Source organism: Brachycentrus maculatus, unplaced genomic scaffold (genome assembly GCF_059751285.1).
Source record: "Brachycentrus maculatus isolate JH-2025_06_01 unplaced genomic scaffold, ASM5975128v1 h1tg000085l, whole genome shotgun sequence".
Classification (NCBI taxonomy): Eukaryota; Metazoa; Arthropoda; class Insecta; order Trichoptera; family Brachycentridae; genus Brachycentrus; species Brachycentrus maculatus.
Genome location: NW_028280839.1, coordinates 459,054 through 482,263, shown reverse-complemented (window position 1 = coordinate 482,263; position 23,210 = coordinate 459,054). Strand labels below are relative to the sequence as shown.

The window sequence follows — 23,210 nt, the reverse complement described above, 5'->3', positions numbered from 1 at the left end:
AAAACATAAATATAAAAGCAAGAAGAAAAAATGTATGTGGAGTTGCAATAAAAATGTTTAATAATTACAATGTAATGTATATGATGAAATCCCGTTAACGTTAAACCTATATTTATAAATCCCTGTAGCGAAAAATCCATGCAAAAAAGAGATTATGGTGATTCGCACCTGCTGTATCCTTCCTCATTCAGTTACAATTATCATTTATCGTGTACTTTGTTTTCGTTAATTTTTGGAATGTACTCTATTAGTGTAAATATAAATTTGAGTGGCATTGGTTGGACCACCAATGAAGGGTAAAAGTAAAAAGCTATAAAAAAAAAGAGAAAGACGTTATGCATTCATGATTTTAAACTCTATGGTATAGAAATTCAACGTGGCAACGTCGCATCAGCTGTTATAAGCGTATAATCCGCCATTTTAAGAGAACCCGCCTAAAAATGTACCTAAATAGACAAACAGTTTGAAAACAGTTTCTTCGGGAGACGGTCAACTTTTTGTGATGTGCGATTGTTATAAAGTAAACGGGCATTCTTGTAATGTGTCGTTTTAAAAAAGCAGTTTTATTTCTAGTTTCTAGGCACCGTGGACGTTTCGTTCTCATTTGTGCCGTTTATCTAACATAAAATTTTGGAAAAAAGTTTTCTATTTTGATGCTCGCTATCGAACGATGATTCGTCACTGACGTTTCACTTTTGCGTGGTCTGTTTACATCAGTTTTCACATTTGAACAAAGCATTTGTGTGGTTTGTTTATCTCTCTGCCCGGTTTTGTAAATATTATTGTGTAATGGCTAGTGGCAGCAGTGAAGAGCTAGCCTCGGAGGCTAGCGAGGATAAAGATTTACCCATTTCTCCTAGCCAAAAACCTATGGGAATATTTTCGCGATTACTATCCTTTAGCCCCCTCGGGCCTAAAACGGGTAACCCAGTTCCAAAATCACCCCAGACAGAAGAACCATCGCAGGTTTATTATGGTGTTTATATTCCCTGCGAATCCCGAACAGGAGATGAAGGTAATTTGTATAATACATTATTTTTCTTAGATATTGAATTCATAAAAAATACTCCAAATGCTGTGAACGTTTCAAAAGACGTATGTTTATATGCTATAAATGGTTAAATAGAGAAAAAACTAACCAATTTTAATTTAAAAAAATCTAATGTGTCACTTGGCTCCCTTCTGCATGACACCCAGCTAATGTAAACAATTGTGCCCTCGTGAAATTTGCAGGGTGCGAAAATGTTCGTTTTCTAATAATTTGAAATATCCATCTTTTACATTTCATATAAACACAATTAGAAACTTAGTTTAGCATCATAAAAAATATTCATTGTGATTTTCTCTATTGTTTTTTTTTATATCTAAGTTCGTATTTATTTTTTTCCTTATCAATTTACATCTGACATCCTTGAACTACTTTTCTGATTTTCTTATCAGAAGATACTAATTGTTTTATTTATTGTTAATTAGATGATAAAATAAAAATAACTTATAAGATGCTCAACACCTTCTTTTTCTAACAAATGTTTGTAAATAAAGGTGGAACGGTTCTAGTTAAGAAAATAAGTTCCATTTACTCAAAATCCGTTCTAGATTTTTCTTGTTCCTAGAAAAGAAATATACAAAACAGTGATCAGACTTTAGTACTGGGTTTGCTGTAATCTGATGTAAAAACTGTGAACAGATTAGTATTGGGTTTGCTGTAATCTGATGTAAAAACTGTGAACAGACTGTAGTACTGGATTCACTGTAATCTGATGTAAAAACTGTGAACAGACTAGTATTGGGTTTGCTGTAATCTGATGTAAAAACTGTGAACAGACTGTACTACTGGGTTCACTGTAATCTAATGTAAAAACTGTGAACAGACTAGTACTGGGTTCGCTGTAATCTGATGTAAAAACTGTGAACAGACTGTAGTACTGGGTTCGCTGTAATCTAATGTAAATATATGAAAATAATAGAAATAGTGCTTGTGAAAATTTCACATATTGCCATGTTCAACTCCATAATGATAGTATAAGGAAGGTATTGGAAATGAAGGGAGTTGCGAGTTGGATGGTAAGTATTCCATGGATGTATAGTAATGGTACTAATATTTCTCCATGAATAATTATTTAATTCTTAATCCTAGCAAACTATTGTTTTAAGCAGTCTGAGATGTTAGCAGAACTAATTAGCCAAACCAAGCAGAGTATAACTGTGTCTTTCTTGCTTTTTTTACAGATTCTAACGAACTTCATGTCTATACGGAGAGAGAAGCGGCCTTCAAAGTAGTCAAGAAATACAAGGAAGCTCGATTTAAGGCACTCCGGAATAGACAAGAAGCCGTGGCCTTCGCTCTAAGAGGGGCTGAACCTCCCTTAGACAGGACTAACCAGAGTATGGGAGACAGTCACCTGATCGATGGCAACCCCGAAGGTATTATTAATCCGTGATTTCAACTTATGTTGACAATATTTAAATTATAAATAAAACACTTGTTTTTTGCCACTTGAGTTTTGTTAACTTTGTGGTATGGTAACTTAAGTATAACACTCTCCTTATCATTCATCGTTCACTTTGTGTAATACCATCTAAAAAACCTCCTTAACAAATTAAATGTCAATAATAACAATAAAAACAGTAATCATATTGCTCACTCCTTTCAAGAATGTCATAAATCAAAAAACTTGATCTTTCAGGAGAACGTTTTTTAAGTTTGAAATTATAGTAAAATGTATTAAAAATAAATATCAAGCCAGTTACAGATCTTTTAAGGTAAAACCTGAAGGTTTTTTCTCCATTTGAAAAATATTTAGTATATTTAAAAAAATAATTAAACAATACCTTTTCTTCAAAATGCAAAATCAACACTTTCTGCCCTGTAGCGGGTAAATATTAAGTTAAAAATATGCCTCTTTTGCTGGGATATAGTACATCTTCTGGGCTTTCCGAAAAGACGCACAACTGAAATTTGACGATATTTTATTTATGATGCTCTTGAAAGAAGTGAGTGATATATTTTACGGCTGCGTAAAAAATCCTTTAATTCATAAATTGAACAGTGAAGAATTAAAAGTTCTCTCGACAGTTTTGAAACATAACTATAACGAAAACAACATAAAGAGTGCTTTTGAAGACTTGGAAGTGGATATAGAAACAGCATTGATTCTCCATCTTTTGTCTCAATCCTGTGGATTGATCTGCAGCAACAAATGACACCTTCTTCATCACTCCGGTCTATTTGGCGAAACGCTCTTCAGCTCCTCATACGTCGAACAGCCCATGTCCTCATATAAGTTGCAAAGATAGTTGCAAAAAAAGCATTGATTAATGAACTGAAAATATTTCTACATAAAAATGCTGAATCAAATCAAAACCTTGTTCTTACAAAGGCGGCTAAAGGCAACACCATCGTTATAATGAATAGAAGAGACTATATTATTTTTTGACATCTCATCAAAGATGAAGAATATGGAAGTCTGGGCATTTACGGGGCTGACGACCGTCATAGGCTGGTTTAAGTCATCACTTTACACACGTGTAACATTCACCAATTCTACCCATTATTGACAACCACACTACTCAAATTCTTGGAAGTTCTATACATATGAACCAATTTAGAAACCTTGTTCTTGAATCACTAGAACTTCACTAGAGACATCTATTGTTGAGATGTAAAGAAGCTTTATCAGTCGTCAGCCCCGTAAATGCCCAGACTTCCATATTCTTCTTCATCTTTGATGAGATGTCAAAAAATAATATGAAAATAACTCCTGTAATTGGAGATAATCCAGATTTTGTGAACAAGTATTTGGACACACTCAAAATGTTGTAAAGAAGAAACTGTGATTAAAATTGTACAGATTTGCTGAATAACAATAATAACAATAATATCTGATGTTGGCTGTAGGGCCTGCTCTGGTCTCCCAGTTGGCAGGGGGGGAGAAGCCGTCGCAGTTCAAGGGGCCCAAGCTGCAGGAGATGATCCAGTTCCGCAAGCTGATAGAGTCGGGGGACGTGGAGGCAGTCCGCAGCACCATGTGGGGCAACCCTCGCTACCTGGTCAGCAGTGGGGACACTCCATCCATACTCCAGGTCAGCTGCAGATTGTTCATAATATCAACACAGTTCGATAAAAAACGGTGACAAGGAATTTTAAAACAAAATATTATACTGAAATTATTCTGACCTTTATCCACACCCAATGGTGCATAGGGCACTATGTTGAATTGATACGGTGTTGACTTGATCTTCATTAGGCTATTTTCAATAATTTTAACATTCTCTTCATGTAAGATTTTTAACCTTTAGCTACTGAGGTGGATTTAATTTCACTTAACCACTGACGTGGGGGCCTCAGAGTTCCGCATATCGTAGTCGTACAGGAGAAAGTGACCAACTACCAAAACGTAAAATGTTCAGGAGGGCCATTTAAGTCACTTTTGCTTGGCAACAAAATAAACATCAATGCAGATAGTCATTTTTACCAAGTCAATATATTATACTTACAAGTTTAAAATTTGGGACGTTTTTCAGGGGAATATTAAGCTAGTAAGATATCAAATAGTCAATGATCACGTTTTTGTAAGAGATGCACTTGGTCACTTTCTCCTGTATGACCATGATATATATGTGCTTATATTTAAAAATCTTTACGTTTTTTAGAGTTTAGTGTTTCATAATAAGCTTTAGCGGATATATTTAAATAAAATAAAATAATTTTTGTATGATAAATGGGTGTTTACACACCGAATTATCATACAATGGGGTTTAATAATTCTTGTTTTTACCACCCGTAGGCAATACGGTTTAGTGTTATCTGGCAGGTACCATTCTGCAGTCATTAGTGTTATTCTGCATATGTTTTACATAAGTCCAATGAGGTAGGGCGGTACCTATTATCCATGCTCTTTGTTGGTTTTTGTCATTAGTCATAATGCATTTTTTTTTCTTCTTTAAAATGCCATTGAATACTATTTCACTATAGCCAAGGTGTGTTGTATCTAGGGCAATTTTTACTAATTTGTTATTATATTTGGATTGTTGCCAGGTTTGGTTTTACTATAATTTAGTATTTGTTTTATTATTTATAAACAGGAAGGTTCCCGCTACAACGCTCTTCACGTAGCTGTTAAGACGACTAAAGCTCTCATGTGTGACTGCCTTCTCGCCACCATTGGAGATCCACAGTTCATTCAATTGCTGTATGGAGATGAAAACATTGAGAGCTCAAAGGTATATCCACACACTTATTTATTTTGTCTCTCCCAATCTGAATGTATCAAAATTTTAAAATAGGTACTAGCTTAAAAAAAAATCAATTACTTCCCCTATAAACACTATTTCAGAGGTTCTTTACTTTTTTGTAGAGGCATAAAAATATTGATAAATTTGTATTTTGTTTAGTTAACCTTTCCCATTCTGATCATAAAAAAATACACGTGATCCGATATGCGGGGTACCAAAAGACCCCGGTTCATATTTGTATGGAAATCATAGTACGCAATTCTCAGCAAGCAGAAACTTGCCGCCAGCTGAGTCATAGGCTAGATGTCTTTTCGAACGCACGGCCGCGCACTGACTAAGCGAGAGGCCGGAAATCGGATCAAGCGAAAGCAGAGTAGTGTAATTGTCTCGCTCTCTCCCTGTGGTAATACCACATTTATTAGTGTGAAATAAATAGCATGTCGCTAGCAGACAAAACATTAACGTGCTGATATATAAGTACGTAGATCTCGCGGTACTGACTGATTATGTTTTTTAATAAAAACCATAATTTGAAAAATTAAACAATTAAAAATTATAAAAATTTAAAAATTAAAAAAAAATTTAAGGCCCAGTATTCGTTAAGTCGGTTCATTCGCCCAGTAACCGCCAGAGAGGTCACATGTCTTTTAACACCCAATAAAAAATAAAAAAAATATATATATATATATATATATATATATATATATATATATATATATATATATATATATATATATATATATATATATATATATATATATATATATATATATATATATGTAATAAAATAACTAGGTACCTACCTATACATTTTATTAAGTACTTACAAAAAGTACCTACATAAAACAGTTCTACCACCAGATGCCGCATGCGTCGCTCAGAATAAAACAAAAGACTTCCGATAATATGATTAACTGTCAGAATCAGATAGATAGATAGATAGATAGATAGATATATTATAAAGATAAATTAAGAATAAACTTTAATTACAAAGCAACACATTGTTTATTTTATTATTATACACCCACTTTACATATTATTTACACTTAATTTTCAAAAGGAAAATATTACCACGTTATAAAACGACAATTTTGTTAATTGGAAATGGATTATGAAACATTAGATGTATTAAAACAATTACTACAATATGTTCGGAGTGAGAGAGAAAAATTAGAAGATGATCAAAGAAAACGATTAGAAGATAGTCAAAGAAGACGTGGAAATTTAAGAACTAGTGATAAAATTAAAAATAAAAATCATGTGAAAAAAATTTCTACAAAATATAAAATAAAATATACTCCAGAAAAGAAGAATTTCGAAGCAGATTGTGTGAGCAGGAATCCAGTATTAGAATCGAAGGAAAATGCAAATGAACAATTAAAAGTTGTAAATTTGGTTAAATTAGAAGATATTTTAAAAGATCAGAATAAAAATGAAGACATACAAATAACACAGAAACAGTGCTTGAAAAATGAAAATAAAAATAAAGTAGAAAAAACTTCTACGAAAGATAAAATAAAATATACTCCAGGAAAGAAGAATTTAGAAGTAGATTGTCTAAGCAGGAATCCAGTATTAAAATCGAATGAAAATGCAGATGAACAATTAAAAGTTGTTAATTTGGTTAAATTAGAAGATATTTTAAAAGATCAGAATAAAAATGAAGACATACAAATAACACAGAAACAGTGCTTGAAGAATGAAAATAAAAATAAAGTAGAAAAAAATACTACAAAATATAAAACAAAATATACTCCAGGAAAGAAGAATTTAGAAGTAGATTGTCTAAGCAGGAATCCAGTTTTAGAATCGAATGAAAATGCAGATGAACAATTAAAAGTTGTACATTTGGTTATATTAGAAGATACTTTAAGAGATCTGAATAAAAATGAAGGAATTCAAAAGAAAAAAACAAATGGATTGAAAAAAACTGTGTCTACTTTAAAAGGGTCAAGAAAAAAAAAATACAAAAAAAGAAAGAAAAAAAAACGAAAAAAAAAAAAGAAAGAAAGAAAAAAAAAACAAGAAAGAAAAAAAAAGAAGGAAAAAAAAGAAAGAAAGAAAAAAAAAAAAAAAAAACTTTATCATATCACTAAACTTATACCAGTCCCCTCACTACAAGAAGATGATCCGGAGGACGAGTGAAAATTTTACTATGAATTTTCATCCCCAAGGGGGGAGATGTAATAAAATAACTAGGTACCTACCTATACATTTTATTAAGTACTTACAAAAAGTACCTACATAAAACAGTTCTACCACCAGATGCCGCATGCGTCGCTCAGAATAAAACAAAAGACTTCCGATAATATGATTAACTGTCAGAATCAGATAGATAGATAGATAGATAGATAGATATATTATAAAGATAAATTAAGAATAAACTTTAATTACAAAGCAACACATTGTTTATTTTATTATTATACACCCACTTTACATATTATTTACACTTAATTTTCAAAAGGAAAATATTACCACGTTATATATATATATATATATATATATATATATATATATATATATATATATATATATATATATATATATATATATATATATATATATATATATATATATATATATATATATATATATATATATATATATATATATATATATATATATATATATATATATATATATATATATTAATAATAATAAAACCCTTATCCGCACCCCAATGGTGCATAGGGCACTGTGTTATATTATTGAGTGTTATCTTAATCGTTTACACATGAAGGAAAGGTGATCAGCCCTCCGCTTCAGGTACCAGTCCATGGTAATATTGAATAAATATTACAGTGAAAAAATCACTTATATTTATTTTACCCCCCTTGGGAATCGAACCCGGGACCTCCAGAACGGTAGCCGAGCGTGCTGACCAACACTACGGAGGCGGACAAATATATATATATATATATATATATATATATATATATATATATATATATATATATATATATATATATATATATTGGATATTTTTTGTTTTTTAGAGTATATGTAGAAAAACTAATTTTATAACTTTTTTTGACTCCTTACATTTCAATAATTCAAAACCATATAATTATTTCGAAGAAAAACATATTTTTTTAATGCAAAAACGGTGTGTTAAGCAAAAAATTAATTACGTTAAATGTTACCTGGATTTTGATAAAATTAAGTTGCGATTTAACGTATGTTGGGGCCTTCATATTATTTTTGAGATTACAAAAAATATGGAGTAAGTAGCTCTTATAATACTAAAGTTATCCAAATTAAATTCATTAATTGGGGATTTCGATCCCCCTGTTCGAGCCGGCTAGGTTAAAAGGTTTTTTTTTTCTTTCAGACCCGAGCTGGTATATTGCTAGATCTATACTTGAACATGCCGGATAAGGCCATGAACGAGACGCCCCTACACTTTGCTGTCAAATATGGTGCCAAGGAAATAGTGGACCTCCTGGTTTCATTTCCTCAGTGCAGTCTCAATGTGAAGAACAAATTTGGGGACCAGCCCAAAGACGTAAGTGATATTGTCAATTTTTGGTGCCGGAATACCCAGTGATGAATTAAGATCCAACGTTTTTTTAAATTATTATAATTTTTTTTTTTTTTAAATGAGAAAATATAACTAATCAATAACATAAATATTTTTACATAAAGTATTTTTTCTGTCCGCCTCTGTAGTGTATTCGTCAGCACGCTCGGCTACCATACTAAAGGTCCCGGGTTTGATTCCCAGGGGGTCAAATAAATGTAAGGTATTTTTTTTACTCTAATATGTAATCAATATTACCCTAAACTGGTATCTGAAGCGGAGGGCCGATCGCCTTTCCTTCATGGGTAAATGATCAAGATAACACTGCGTTTATATGATGCAGTGCCCTATGCACCATTGCGGTGCGGATGAGGGTTTGAATATTCATTAAAAATGAATAAATTTTTTCAGTTCATTCATTTTTCAATGGTTTATCTGTATCCCTTTTGCACTCATTATGCCTGGGATGCTTGAATGAAACGAAATATTATGGGTACTATTTCATTTGGAAAAATAGCTCAGAAATCAAGTGTTTTTACCAGATTACTAGATTGCTTACTTAAAAATTTAACTGAATGAAAAGGTAATTTTCATTTAAAGCAATTCTTCTTCTTATAACACTTAACCGCATCCAATCTGCATAGGGCACTGCATCATGTAAACGCAGTATTAGCTTGATTGTTAACACATGTAGGAAAGGTGATCAGCCCTCCGCTTCAGGTAACAGTCCAGAGTGAAAAAATCACTTATATTTATTTGACCCCCTCCAGGAAATCAAACCCAAGACCTTCATAACGGTAGCTGACCGTGCTGACCATTATACTACGGAGGCGGACAAAATAAAAATTAGAATAAAATAAGTATTAGAATGAAAAAACACATTTATTTTGACCCTCCTGGGAATTACACCCAGGACCTCCAGCATGGTAGCCAAATGCGTTAGCCGTTATACTGTGAGGTGGACAAACAAATAATACAATAATTTGCGCATTCAGCTTTATAACAAAAAACTTTAAAAAATCTATTCAATTAAAGATATTACTGGATGTAAAAAGGTTAATAGAGATATTTTTATTTATAATTTATTTAAAATTAAACTGTTGACTCAGATGTAGTAAAGCTCTGTTTGTGTTGAAGTAATAATTATTTTTATCCAGAGAAAAACAGAATTGATGCCCTTGAATAAAAAATAAGTTTAGTAAATCATCGATCGATGCCTACTTGCTATGTGCATTTGTAACGTTTTGTACTGATCGATCTCTGTTTTACCGACTGGTTTTGATACCGGCGCCATCTCTGATTGACACATTTTTAAGGATATCAAAAATATGTATAGTAATAATAATTATTTGTGTACACTTTTTGACATCTCAACACAGATGAAAAAGAATATGGAATTTATGTATTAATTTTAAATCAAACACATTTTTTTTGTCTACTAGGTTGTGTTTTATTAAAAAAACACATTAAAATTAATATTATGACATTGTTAAATGAATTTTTGAAAATGCCCTAACTAGGCGAAACAACTGTCACACGTAAAAACACATAAAAATACAACTAAGTAGACCCAAAAAATCTGTGTTTGATTAAATTAATACATAAATTAAAATGGAGTTCTACAAATTAAACGCCAAATCAATAAATAAGAATATGGAAGTCTGGGCATTTACAGGGCTTACGACCGTCATAGGCTTGGTCAAGTGATCCATTTACAAACATGTAACATTCACCAATTCTACCCATGATTGACAACCACGCTACTCAATTTTCGGAACCCCTAGATATATTGATCAAACTCGTGACACAGTTCACGTGAGTTCACTACCGACATCTATGCTGGAATAGGGAAAGCTTTTATCAGCAAAGACTCTTTCTTTTTGTATGTAAGGTCCAAATCTTGGATTAAATTCACATACTTGAGCCCCGCCAGAAAACATGATTATTCATTTTTTATGTAGCTTATAATTTGACCAGTTATTTTATTTACAACATTTATATTTCCGTATTCTACTTCGTTTATGTCGAGATATTAAAAAATGTATAAAAAAAAAGGGTAGAAAGGTTTGAAATTTTTATTCTTGATTGTCGAAACAAATAATAACATCACAAATTGTGAATTATTCTTACAATTAAAATAAAGATGATCAAATCCTTTAAATCCTCCTTTAAAATCTCCTTATCTTTAAAAATTTCAAAAATTTACTACCGATTGTAAAAAAACAAACTCCTAAAGGTGGAGACTGACCGGAGAATTTCGTCGTAACATAACTTCGTAACATCGCTCGCGGCGAGCATCACTGAGCATCCGAAACTATGGATGTAGCGCTCTGCTCGTTGTACTGACTGCCTGAATGCTCGCATCGTAACGTGTTACGTTACGACGAAATGCTCCGGTCAGTCTCTACCTGAAGCGGAATAATCCAGATTTGTGAACAAGTATTTAAACATAATTATTTGTATTTTCTTGATGGAATAATAAGTTTTGTTTGTGTTTCTAGATAATCTGCCAGCGCGCTGATAGCAACAACGCTTCCCTCATCTCGGAAATCAGTCACATGCTCCGCGAAAGATTCTACGTTCCCGTACTGCACAGCGAGGACGCTACCAGGCAGCCAGTCATAGGGGAGCCCTTCTCTCCCGCTCTCCCGCCTGTATGTTACTGAAACCTCCTTATGTCTCTCTACAGCTATCTCACAAACTAATCATCATATCAGCCCGTTGAGGTCCACTGCTGGACATAGGCCTCCCCCTTCCGCCTCCACTCTTCCCGATCCTGCGCCGTCCCCATCCACTGTCTTCCAGCAAACTTCCTGATGTCGTCCACCCATCTCATCGGTGGACGTCCTTGAGGCCTCTGGTTCCTCGGTCTCCACACCAGAACGCGTTTCCTCCATCTGTCGTCGGTCATTCTGGCTATGTGACCGGCCCATTTCCACTTCAGCCAAGCAATTCGCTCTACCACGTCACAGACCTGTGTCTGGCGTCTGATCCAATCCTTCCTTTTTCTGTCTCTTATTGTTATTTAGGATTTGAAGCGGCTCATGGACGTCTCCTCCTATTCGCAGCTCAAGAGGATGGCGACTGACAGAGACAAGTGGCTGACACAACAAGGCGCTGCCTTTAGAAGATGATGATGAATGTTATTCCAAGCATAATTCTTGCAACTTATGGGAGGATTGCTTGGTCAGAGTCATTGTTTCCGCGCCATAGGTTAGGACGGGTAGAATGCATTGGTTAAACACTCGAGTCTTAAGTGAGTTGGGAATGGGGCTTCGGAATGTGGAATTAAGCTTTCCAAAATTTCACAAACTAAAGTATACTCCAAACCAGAAAGGATCTTAGGCCAATTTCATAACTAAATCAACTGCCGCAAATTTAAAAAAAATAAATATAGAGATGTCATTTACGACATTTTGAGTGTGTCCAAACACTTGTTCACAAATCTGGATTATCTCCAATTATATGAGCTATTTTTTAAATCACATACAAATAAAAGAGTTTCTGTTTTGAATATTGAAAGCATTAACTTTGTGGATCATATTGATATATTATTTTGAGAAATAAAAGGTTTGTGTTTTGATCCACTCACATTTTTATTTGATTTATGACATAAAGTCATAAATTAAACCCTGAAGAGGGCAACAGGTTGTTGCCGAAACTAGTTGGTTTATAAAAATGTGACTGGATGAAAACACAAAGTCTTTTTATTTCTCAAAATAATATAAAAAAGTTTCTGCTCAGTAAAAAAAGCTTCTTCATCTCACCAATAGATGTCTCTGGTGAAAATTCTGGTGATTCAAGTACATACAATGTTTGGAAATTGGATCGTATATACTTCCAAGACTTTGAGTAGTATGGTTGTCAATCATGGTTAAATTGGTAAATGTTACACGTGTGTAAAGTGATCATTTAAACCGTCGTAAGCCCTGTAATACCCAGACATCTATTCATACTCTTCTTCTACGTTGAGATGTCAAAAAAAAAAATGATTGCATGTTCAGGTGCTCAACGTGGATCCCATCAGCCCCCGGTTGGAGATCCGGGCCTTTGCGGGCCCCATGGAGCGCGAGGAGGCCGTCAAGTTCCGCAGGAAGTGGAAGACCCCCCCGCGGGGCGGAGGGACAGGGGCGGGGAGGGAGCCGCTCGCCGCCGCCAAGTTCCGACTCGAAGACGTGCACAAGGGCTTGGAGAAAGCTGGAAGGTGTGCATGTCATTATTTAACCGCCTTTTGCACTAATGTATACACTCCAACCACTCTTGTGATATTCTGTGATCCTGTTAAAGCTTGACTTTGTAACAGATCCATTCAAATTTTTATATTCGCTAATAAATTGTTGACTCTCAGGAGCCATGTGCGAAAAAGTGTAAAATGAATAAATCATTGATTATGTTTGACAAAATTTAAAAAGACAATAAAAAAAAACAACCCAAAGTTTCCACTCAGTTTTAAAAATACAGTATCTACTCAATGAATTAGGGCCACGCAGAATTTCGCGCAATTTCTCAATTCAAACAGGAATAACTCAGAGAAAACCTTGAATAAAACAACATTGAATTTTATTTACACAAGAACACTTTATTACGCTTAAATTATGCATATATTTTCATATAAATATAGTTAGTATTTATTATTTCCACCTTTGGCAGAAATAACTGCCTCAATTCTTTTTGGCATACTTAAAATGCACTGTTTTATCGTGTTTTTTATTTCTTCGTCTTCTGACCTAATTTTTTGAATTTTTTTTTTAGACAGTCTACTGTCGGATTTGGGAATGAGTATACCTTATTTTTTAACATGCTCCATACGTTTTCTATAGGATTAAGGTCCGGAGAATTTCCAGGCCAGGGGAGCAAAGGCAGATTTTTGTTAGACAAAATTTTTATTATTGATTTAGCCCGGTGGCAAGGTGCCCCATCCTGCATGAAGGTGTATGGACCTTCTGTTGGGTCGAGTGTATGGTAGAAGGGCAATAAAATTCGTTCGAGGACCTGCTTATAGGAATTTTGGTTCATTGTTCCTTCCACGAAAAACAACGGCCCAGGTAAATCGTTAATAATACATGACCATATCATTGTTGCAGGGGGGTGTTTGATAACTTTAACCACACAGGCCTCATTGTAACGTTCCATTGGTGTTCTCCTGACGAATCGACGGCTCTCTGTCACGGCTTCTAACCGGCACTCATCACTAAAGATGACCTGAAAAATAATGAAAATTTAAGTTTAATTCAAATATATAAGTTTATTGACTAAAATGATATGTTGAAAATTCAATTTAAATAAATACCTTTTTCCAATCATCTACCGAGTAATTTCGATGTAGCCTGGCCCATTTTAATCGATCCGCTTTCATTCGTGGTGTCAATTTTGGTACTTTTACAGGGCGCCTGCATTTCAGATTTACTTCGTAAAGACGTCGCCTCAGTGTTGATACCGATATATTTATACCCTCTTCTTCCAATTTTATTTTTAATGTTTTTGCTGATGCACTTCGGTTTTCTAAGGCACTTTGAACGATTTTTTGATCAGTCCTCGGTGTTGTTTTTCTAATCTTACGACAGTTCTTTCGCTGATTGCTGGTGGCGGGTGACTGATTTTTTATTGATTTTGAAATTTTGTCCACTGTTTGACGAGAAACGTTTTCTTTTTTTGAAATTTCTCTATTAGATAGTATTCCTAATTTCAGTAGCACTATAACACTAGACTTTTTTTCCTCAGAAATGTCTTTACTTTTTCCCATTTTGTCCTTTTCAAAAAAAACACTTGTGTTTACAAAAAAAAATTATACTTTATGAACTAAAATTAAAAATTAAGTTTTTTTCACAAGACACGATAACTATATAACCTCTCTGAACAAAACAACAATCAGAACTCAAGAAACTTCACTAATAAATGAGATAGGGCTTTTTTTTGAACTTTCAACTATCTGTCTACCTGTGCTAATTAGGGACCTTTCTCAGAAAAAGGGTTTAAAATTTTGTAAACGCTTAAATAATCCAGGTATATTTTACATATTATTGAAGGTAATATACATGATATTAGATGTCAATAAAAAACTTAAAGTATTTATGTAAAATAAATGTAATAATCCAAAAGATTTCAGAGTATTCAAAAAAATAATGGGTGGCCCTAATTCATTGAGTAGATACTGTAGAATATAAAAAAATGGTTAGTTTATTTACCTGTTTTAACCTTTTCCGGTCCCCCAAAATTAAATAAAAAAAATCTAGGTAGACTGTTACATTCCAATTGGAAAAAATATTTTGTCCTCTGCTCCACATACTGTTGTAATAGATACGAGTGACAAAAATGTAAGCTTAGAATTTAAATAAATAATACTAATGATGAAAAAAATGTTGAATAACATCCGGCATGGGACCTAAGAGGAAAAAATCTATGTCGAATGAGATTCGACATTGGACCAGTAAGGGTTAATCTGGCAAAAAGTAAGGTTAATTGTGCCCTCGGCACGGAAAATACATTATTGTTATTTGTAATTACGTGTATGATTAAAAATTAATAAATAACTGCCTTGATACATGGTACGTATGATATTCCATTACATCTTGTAGGTAAATATTTATGTATTTTAGTGGGACGGTAAAACAATAATTTTGAAAGGGAAAATGGTGACGTTATATTTTAGGAGTTGCTTCTTCATGAAATTGGATTTGATAATTTTACATTTTGTTAATATGTGTTTGAATTTAATATCTATGTATATTCAAAATGTTTGTATTATTTTCAACAGGAATTTGGCGCAAAAGATGAATGTTGGTTGGAGAGAATATTGGCCATTCTTGGACACGTTTACCGACCTCACTACGGACGAAGGGCTCGGTCTTCTGGAAGATTATTTAAAGACGAAATTCGTAGCGCAGTGGAACAACTCTTCCAACTCCGTCATACTTTCAGATAGCTTTCAGTGCTCCCCAAAACTACCCCCCCAAAGTTTTAATCCCAAAATAGAACAACAGACCCCGGAAAATATACTAAGTCCTATGAGCGACCTCTGCAACGCGTTGAAATCCTGCAATTTGTACGAAAATCATAACAATGATTACAAATCAACTTGCGGGCTAGTCAGGACATTACCGGATTTAAAACGGTCGCAACAAATCGCGGAAGATGAATGCGCGGCTAGTTTATTTTTAAACCCCGGACTAAATCCGTATTTGAACGTAGAAAAATCGTGCCTAGTATTCGCCAAAAGAATAGCTCTCGGCTTGACGCACTCGCTTGCCACTGAGCCCGAAATGGTCCTCGAATGTCTCAAGACGGAGACGAAACACTTGCAACAGACTGTTGCGAGTTTCATGGAAGATCCACGGTTTCACACGGTCGACTTTCATCTGATCCACTCGCGAGTCGCGCAGCTCATCACTCAAACCCTAGTGGCCGAACTCAAATACAAAGACGACTTGGATTCTTTGAAGTCGCCGTTGAAAGAGGTAGCGCACTTCAGCAGTAGATACCTGGACTCTTATTCGTCCGATGAAGATGATACCATCATGCCTTATCGATCGAGCCCAAAAGAAAACATCAAGTTTGGAGATAAGAGACAAAAGGACATCAATGCCCAAGTGAGCTGTATCGCCAGCAGTATTTTGGAATGGGTATCGAATACCAATGCCCAGGATCCCATCAGGACGTATAGAACCGAGGAGGAGTGCATAGATATATGGTCGGATCTGTATAAATGCCACTGCAACTGGCAGACGGAGCAGTTCTCCAGAAGTCACCGGAAGAATGCGTCCATGAAGAGAAATCAGATGAAGTCGCGGATGGATGCGATCGAGCCCTCAACTAGTCCTAAGGGTATCGATATAGTATCCAGAAAACTGATGTTTGATAACGGTAAGCTCTTTGTACTAATTTTATGTCAACACATTGTTATCGGGCAGTTTTTTCATCAACCCCGACTCTAATTATACTCGGACAGTCTGCCGCCCGACCCACAGTATACTAATCGCAAACCCGATTCCAATCTGTATAATGTTTTTTGTCATCTCTTGCGCTCTACCAAAAGTACATAAATAGAATGCTTATAAGCGTCTCCTGCTCTCAACAAACAATGTGTGAATATTTGTGGATTTTTTATTTACCCTTGTGATTTTTATTCAATACTAATGAAATTTTACTAACTTACATGATGAAATAAAGGGTTGGCCGTGCAGTGCAATGTGGGGGAGTCTGGATGGTCCCATTCTCCTCGCATGCGCATACCATTGTTTTCTTTGTTACCTTCCCCACCTAACGACATCTTCGATCTCGCATATTTCTTTTATCCCGATGGTCCTTATTCTAACTAATTACGTAACTAAACATCACACTACTTGGTGGTCTGCCCGGAAGTCGTTTACCGTGAGGTTGGCCATGTATTGCAATATGGAGGGAGTCTGTTATTTATTTAGTATTGTTTATATGTTATTCTCTATTTTATTTTGCAGATAATGACCGAGGGGAAAGAATCAGTTCAGGATCATACCCAAAGAGTGATAAAAATCACAATATACGTATCACGGACCTTTTATCATCAAGTCCAAGTACAGATAAAATAAACAATGATATAAATGAGTTGAGAGAGAGTCCCGATCTTTTTATTTACGAAGATCTGAACGATTCTGACAACGAAGTATTTGTGACTCCTTCGTCGAGTGTGGTCACTGAATTTCTCAGTGAAGAGTCTGATTACGAGGATATTCCTGAAGATTTTGGAGAGAAAGGGGATATAGAAATTGCCCCTTCGACTGTTTATATTTATGGGTGAGTCTATATTGTATTTTTAACATGATTATTAAAGATCATCTCTGGTTGTGATAATATAGTTCAATATCTCTAAATTACAACCAAAAGAGCCTTAGAAGATGATGTAAACTATTATTAAAAAATATATACTATAGGTGTTCGCTATAATTGCAACAGAGATGACCACTCTGTTTTTTATACATAGGGAATATGAAAGTCTTGAGCATCCCAGAGCATATAACCGGACACTGGCTGGCCTAAATGATCACGTTGTCCATTATTGCATTATATTTTTTCATGAATTGATTCAGCAGTCACTTTGTATTATCTATGTATTTTGAATTTAAGTTTTACTTAGTAAACACTACTATTTCTTATAATCCATTGTGACACATGTTTCGAGACGTTGCACGATGATTTGATAATTGTTTACATATAGTTTAGACCTCAACAAAGAGATTGGTAATTCCTTCTTTTCTTACTTTGAAATGAGCCCAGCGCAGAAGGTAAAAATTCCCTTCCTGTTGCCAAGCATCAATTGACCAGACGGGTAGAAATATAAGACCTTTCCCATCCCCCAAGTGTGTTAAAAAGAATACAATAATTTTTTTTTTCAGGGATGAGCCTCACAAGATGGATAAGGCGGCGTACGATGTGACTAAGGACATTGCAATTGACCGGACTAAGTACCCGTACGTATACAGCTGGAGACATGTTGTGGGGCTGTATTCTCAAGAACAGATGGAGAGGTAAGGATGTTGGAAAATTTTACCTAACTGCCGGGAATCCAATTTTCATCCTATGGACGTTCTTCTCAGCTTTAGAGCTAGACAAATATCTCAAATACTTAGGGTATTTAAGGCCCGATATATGATAAATCGCAACTTAATTTTCTTTAAACCCAGGTAACATTTGACGTAGTTGAATTTTTTGCTTAAAACGTTTTTGTATTGAAAAAATAAGTTAAAATAAATACATTAATGGTTTTGAAAAGAAAAGAGTTATTGAAGGGTAAGGAGTTAATAAAAAACTTTTAAATATAAATACTATATAAATATATATATATATATACATATATACATATATACATATATACATATATACATATATACATATATACATATATACATATATACATATATACATATATACATATATACATATATACATATATACATATATACATATATACATATACATATACATATATATATATATATATATATATATATATATATATATATATATATATATATATATATATATATACACTCTAATATTTATTCAATGTTACTCTGGACTGGTCCCTGAAGCTCGGAAGTGATCACCTTGCCTTCATATAATTAACGATCAAGATAACATTGCGTCAATACGATGCAGTGCCCTATGCACCATTGGGTGCGGATAAGGGTCAGAGAGATATATATTCTAACAAAAAGTCAAATTCCAATATATATTCTAAAAAAAATTGAGTGCGGAAAGTCATCTAGGCCCTAGCACGGCCGATAATATAATTTGAACACTCAAGATCTCAGTCTTAACCGGAATAGACCACCCACTGACGGTTGTTCTCTACCTGCAGTTACCATAAAGGCAAAAGCGGGTAGTTTTGTTGTTTAACGAGGAATTAAAGCTTTCTCTGTATATAAGATCTTAAGAATTTTTGTATTTTTGTTCCAGTTGGCCTTCAGATCAACCAGATGACAGCTCCGACGAAATGAATTCTCCAATAACATGTTCTTTCAACATCGGACACATTTCCAACTTTGGGACTAGCACTCCGTCTAAGAAGATCACCAGCATCTACACGCTCAGCAAAGATCAAACCATCGAAAGCAACTTGAACACGACTCCGAAACGCGCCAACGGAACGATTGTCAACCCCCTGGCGATGCTGACCCCCAAATTGGGCAATATCAGTAAAGATGATTCGTTTAAAAATAGCACCACTCCCCCTATGCAAAAGTCCAAGTGGATGAGAGTAACCGGTCCAAACTCGCCGCGGTCTGCCTTTGTAAATAAAAATATCAGGCCGAATGTCAGTTTCGGGTTTTGAATATTGTCCATTTAATTTTTAAAATGCTGCATGAAATCTTGATTGTTCAATATTGATTTTATTTGAGGTCTTTCCTAGCATCCCCAAAAACGAGTTGTAGACGCTTAATTTTTTTTCCTGGCAACACAAAGTGACAACACAAAGTTTTTCAAATGAACATAAGTGACATCTGTGTTTGAAATTAGCAAGTTAGTTGAATCTGTCATAAATCACGTGAGATTCTTTTACAAATTATTTCACTTGCTAGAAAATAGGGAAAAAATTGCCTCATGGATGAAATTACAGTAATTTATTGAATAAATTGAGTAATTTATTAATAAATGAAAGAATCTATACATTAAAGTGAAGCACCTCAAAATGATTTGCTTGCAAAAGTCGTCATTTTGAAAGAATAGGTCTGGAGTCAGAACTTGCTTTCGAGACATCTCTTCAACAGTTTATAAATGATCTATTGAATAAATCAACATGTCACACAGCGTTTTATTTGTATTTTAAGACACTGACTATTTACTACTAGTCGATTTCTACTTGAATCTTTGAGATACGCACAAAACTTTACTATGTAAAACTATTTTATAACCTTTTGGAAGAGTATGGGCGAATTTTCCATATAAAATTAGTCCCTATAGAGTATGGACAAGGGATTGCATCCGTGCTTATAACTTAACCATTTAAATTTATTAAGAAAACGGGACTTACCTGTAATACCAACTTTGCAATTGAATCTTGTAATATTTACCACCTTTTTTGTTGGCAGAACCAATAGTTGAGAATTACCAAAACTCATAATTTATCACATTTGTTTTCACTATGTTGGTTACTTTTTCATTAATTATGACACTGATTTTGTTTGTTTGTATACAACTCACTCCTAGGATACAGTTTAGTTTGCAAGAACTTGGTCACCAAGATGTTAAAACATTTTTTATTAAATATCGCCTTGTGAATATTAACCTTTTTTTACTAAGCCTCCACTCTTTTACGAGTGATCTATATAGGTTAATACCTTAGTCAGTGCAGAAAAAGCTTGTTAATTCACAATTAATATATCTTTTAAGAACAAAAAAAAATATTAAAAGGCATGTTTTTGTTGCAAGTAATAAATTAAAGATTCTTTCAATAAAAGAAAACATTCCAACATAATTAACAGATCTGTTGACTATTTTTAATTTTTGTGTTTTTTTTCTTCCGGAATTTAAAATTTAAAAATCTTATTGAACGGTTTTTGTTGGAAATATGTTTGAAGGGACCATTTATTTTAATTTTAAGATACTAAATTATATTTTTGATTATCTGTATAAATTACTTACAATTTTATATAAATGATTTAACTGCGCATAAACTAACATTGTAAATATCTTATCTTGACTAAATAAAAAAGATAATAAAATACATGAGTTTGAATTAACAAGCTTTATTCGTACGCATTTCAAATGGAATAATTTTGTTACTTACTAAACGTAATTAATTACTTAAAAACAATTTGGCTGCATGCTGACACTTCATGTATCATAAATAAATTGAAAAATGCAGGAGACATAAAAAATGGATTTATCGTAAAAATTCATTTCAAATTAACTTTTATCCGTTTTCATTTCAAATGTGTTTTTTTTAAAAATAATTTTGAACTTATTGTCATTCCAGTAACAAATTCGCAAATCTGCAGTTTCCAGTTTTTATCGACAGTGTGCTGATAATTTAAAATATTTTAAAAATTATCTATGGTTTTTAAATTATTTATTGTTAACCATAGAAAAAATAATACCTAAACACATGTATTTAGAATTACAATATGGAGGATCAGTAGCTATATAAACAGATTAAGTTACACTTCTAAATTTTACGATTTTAAAATGTTTTCTCACATTTGCGACCTTGAAGTTGGTTTGGCATTACTTGAAAAACAAATAAGCTGCAGGTTATAAAAAAAAAAAAAAAACAATATTATGAATCAGAAATTTACTGTATCAATTGAAATACAGAGAGAGAAAGAGAAGCCTTTATATTTAATATTAAAAGACATACAATTTATCTCAAATGTAGATTAAGTTATTAGATTTTGTTTATTCGGCACTAACTAATTAAAATTAAACACAAACTTTGTTTTTGATAATTTTTATTTGTAACTATTTTCCACGTGGTTTTGATAAATACCTCGTTATTTTAAAAGCAATAATATTTGGTTCACTTATATAGTGAAATTTTCACAAAATATTGTCTCAACGGCTCTTTACGGATGGAAAGATACCATCTTACCAGAGTATCTATCATCCCTGAAGAAGGTATTTGTCAAAGCTGGTTTGAAAGATAGTATTAAATAAAAGTGGTTAAAAACAATGTTTCTGTCTTATTTTTATAATGTTTATAAGTTTATTATAGTTTTTGTATAAATAAAACATATCTAATGGATAAATAAAATATTTCTAAGAATGACTGTTACTTTTTTCTTTGAAACGATGATTAATGCCATAGCTGTATAATATATGCCTCTTATTTGATATGTAACAACTATAGCCCGTACAATTAATGACATTTTCTTATATAAATTAGATCATATCTTGAAGGCGCATATAATTATAGATATAGGATCTATCTCCCATAAGAATATAAGGCAAAGTCAATAGAATTATAAACAAAATAAGGTGTTTACTTGTGTATAAATTTCTATTAAATTGTGACTTTTTCGGCTTTATTTTGATTCTACCTCTCTGATCGGTTGATTAATTTCATCTGAAGAATCGCGCACAATGCGGTATGGTATAGAAGTGTTTTGCAAACTTTTTTTGTTCAAGGTACACCTGCCGAATCAAGAAATTTTAGAGACACACCAATTAAAAAAATAAAGCTTATACAATATTGATTTATTATTAAAATTGTTAGCCTGCTTAACTGAGCACAGGCAATCAAAATTTATAAGTTGTAAGTGTTATCTTCACAAGACTTTTTTCCGCGGAACACCAACTAATCACCACGGTACACCAGTGTGCCGCGGCACACACTTTGCGGAACACTGGTATAGAATATTTTACGATCTTCTGAGATTCCCCTATTCCAATTTTATTTGCTATGTTTTGAAGTGTTAGAATCGCTGTGCGGTTCTATTACAAAAAATAACCCTTTGAACACAGTGTATGCGTCAGCCAATTGGAATGTTGCACAAGTATCAACTAATTTGGGCAAACGATACCCATTAACTAAAAGACTCTGGAAATATGGTTATAACTCATGTTACACTATAGTTGTGTCCCTATATAAAATATATTTATATCAAAATATTAATTTTTAGTTTTTTATAATACCAATAATTTAAAAAATAAAAAAAAGATAAAGGTAATATGAGTTGCTAAAATAGAACAAGTAGTATTTACTGAGAAAATATCACACATTTTAAAACACATTAAAAATTACCCTTGATGTAATATGTGATGCAAAAAGGTTATTGTTGCTTAAAAATAATTTCAGTTTATGTTTACGGATTGAAAAAAAAGATATTGCAGAAAAGTAGTAATTTAAAAATCTTTGATCTTATTGAAATGATCCACAAATGCATCCATTGTTTATTTTAGTATTTATGTGTGTATATATTTTGTTTTTCATACTCCCGGTTGTCTTTTCAAACATGATTTGTGTTTAATTTTTAGTAAAACA

General features: G+C 33.3%; 1 protein-coding gene across 1 annotated transcript; it reads left to right on the top strand.

Annotated features, from left to right (window-relative positions):
* The first annotated feature begins 358 nt into the window (after window positions 1–358).
* On the top strand, window positions 359–21,504 carry Ankle2 (ankyrin repeat and LEM domain-containing protein 2). Its single transcript, XM_088257589.1, has 11 exons — window positions 359–1,015; window positions 2,230–2,424; window positions 3,899–4,083; window positions 5,086–5,223; window positions 8,567–8,740; window positions 11,257–11,409; window positions 12,760–12,959; window positions 15,510–16,615; window positions 17,209–17,524; window positions 18,124–18,255; window positions 19,187–21,504. Exons 1-11 carry the CDS (start codon window positions 790–792, stop codon window positions 19,560–19,562), a joined length of 3,201 nt encoding a protein of 1,066 aa, XP_088113715.1. The 5' UTR covers window positions 359–789; the 3' UTR covers window positions 19,563–21,504.
* The last annotated feature ends 1,706 nt before the right edge of the window (window positions 21,505–23,210 follow it).

What these genes read in the sequence shown, in the direction of transcription:
- Ankle2 (XM_088257589.1), top strand. Translation starts at nt 790, where the DNA reads ATGGCTAGTGGCAGCAGTGAAGAGCTAGCCTCGGAGGCTAGCGAGGAT. An exon ending in ACACTCCATCCATACTCCAG is followed by an intron (nt 4,084 to 5,085) that starts GTCAGCTGCAGA and finishes ATTTATAAACAG; the next exon opens with GAAGGTTCCCGCTACAACGC. An exon ending in AAAACATTGAGAGCTCAAAG is followed by an intron (nt 5,224 to 8,566) that starts GTATATCCACAC and finishes TTTTTCTTTCAG; the next exon opens with ACCCGAGCTGGTATATTGCT.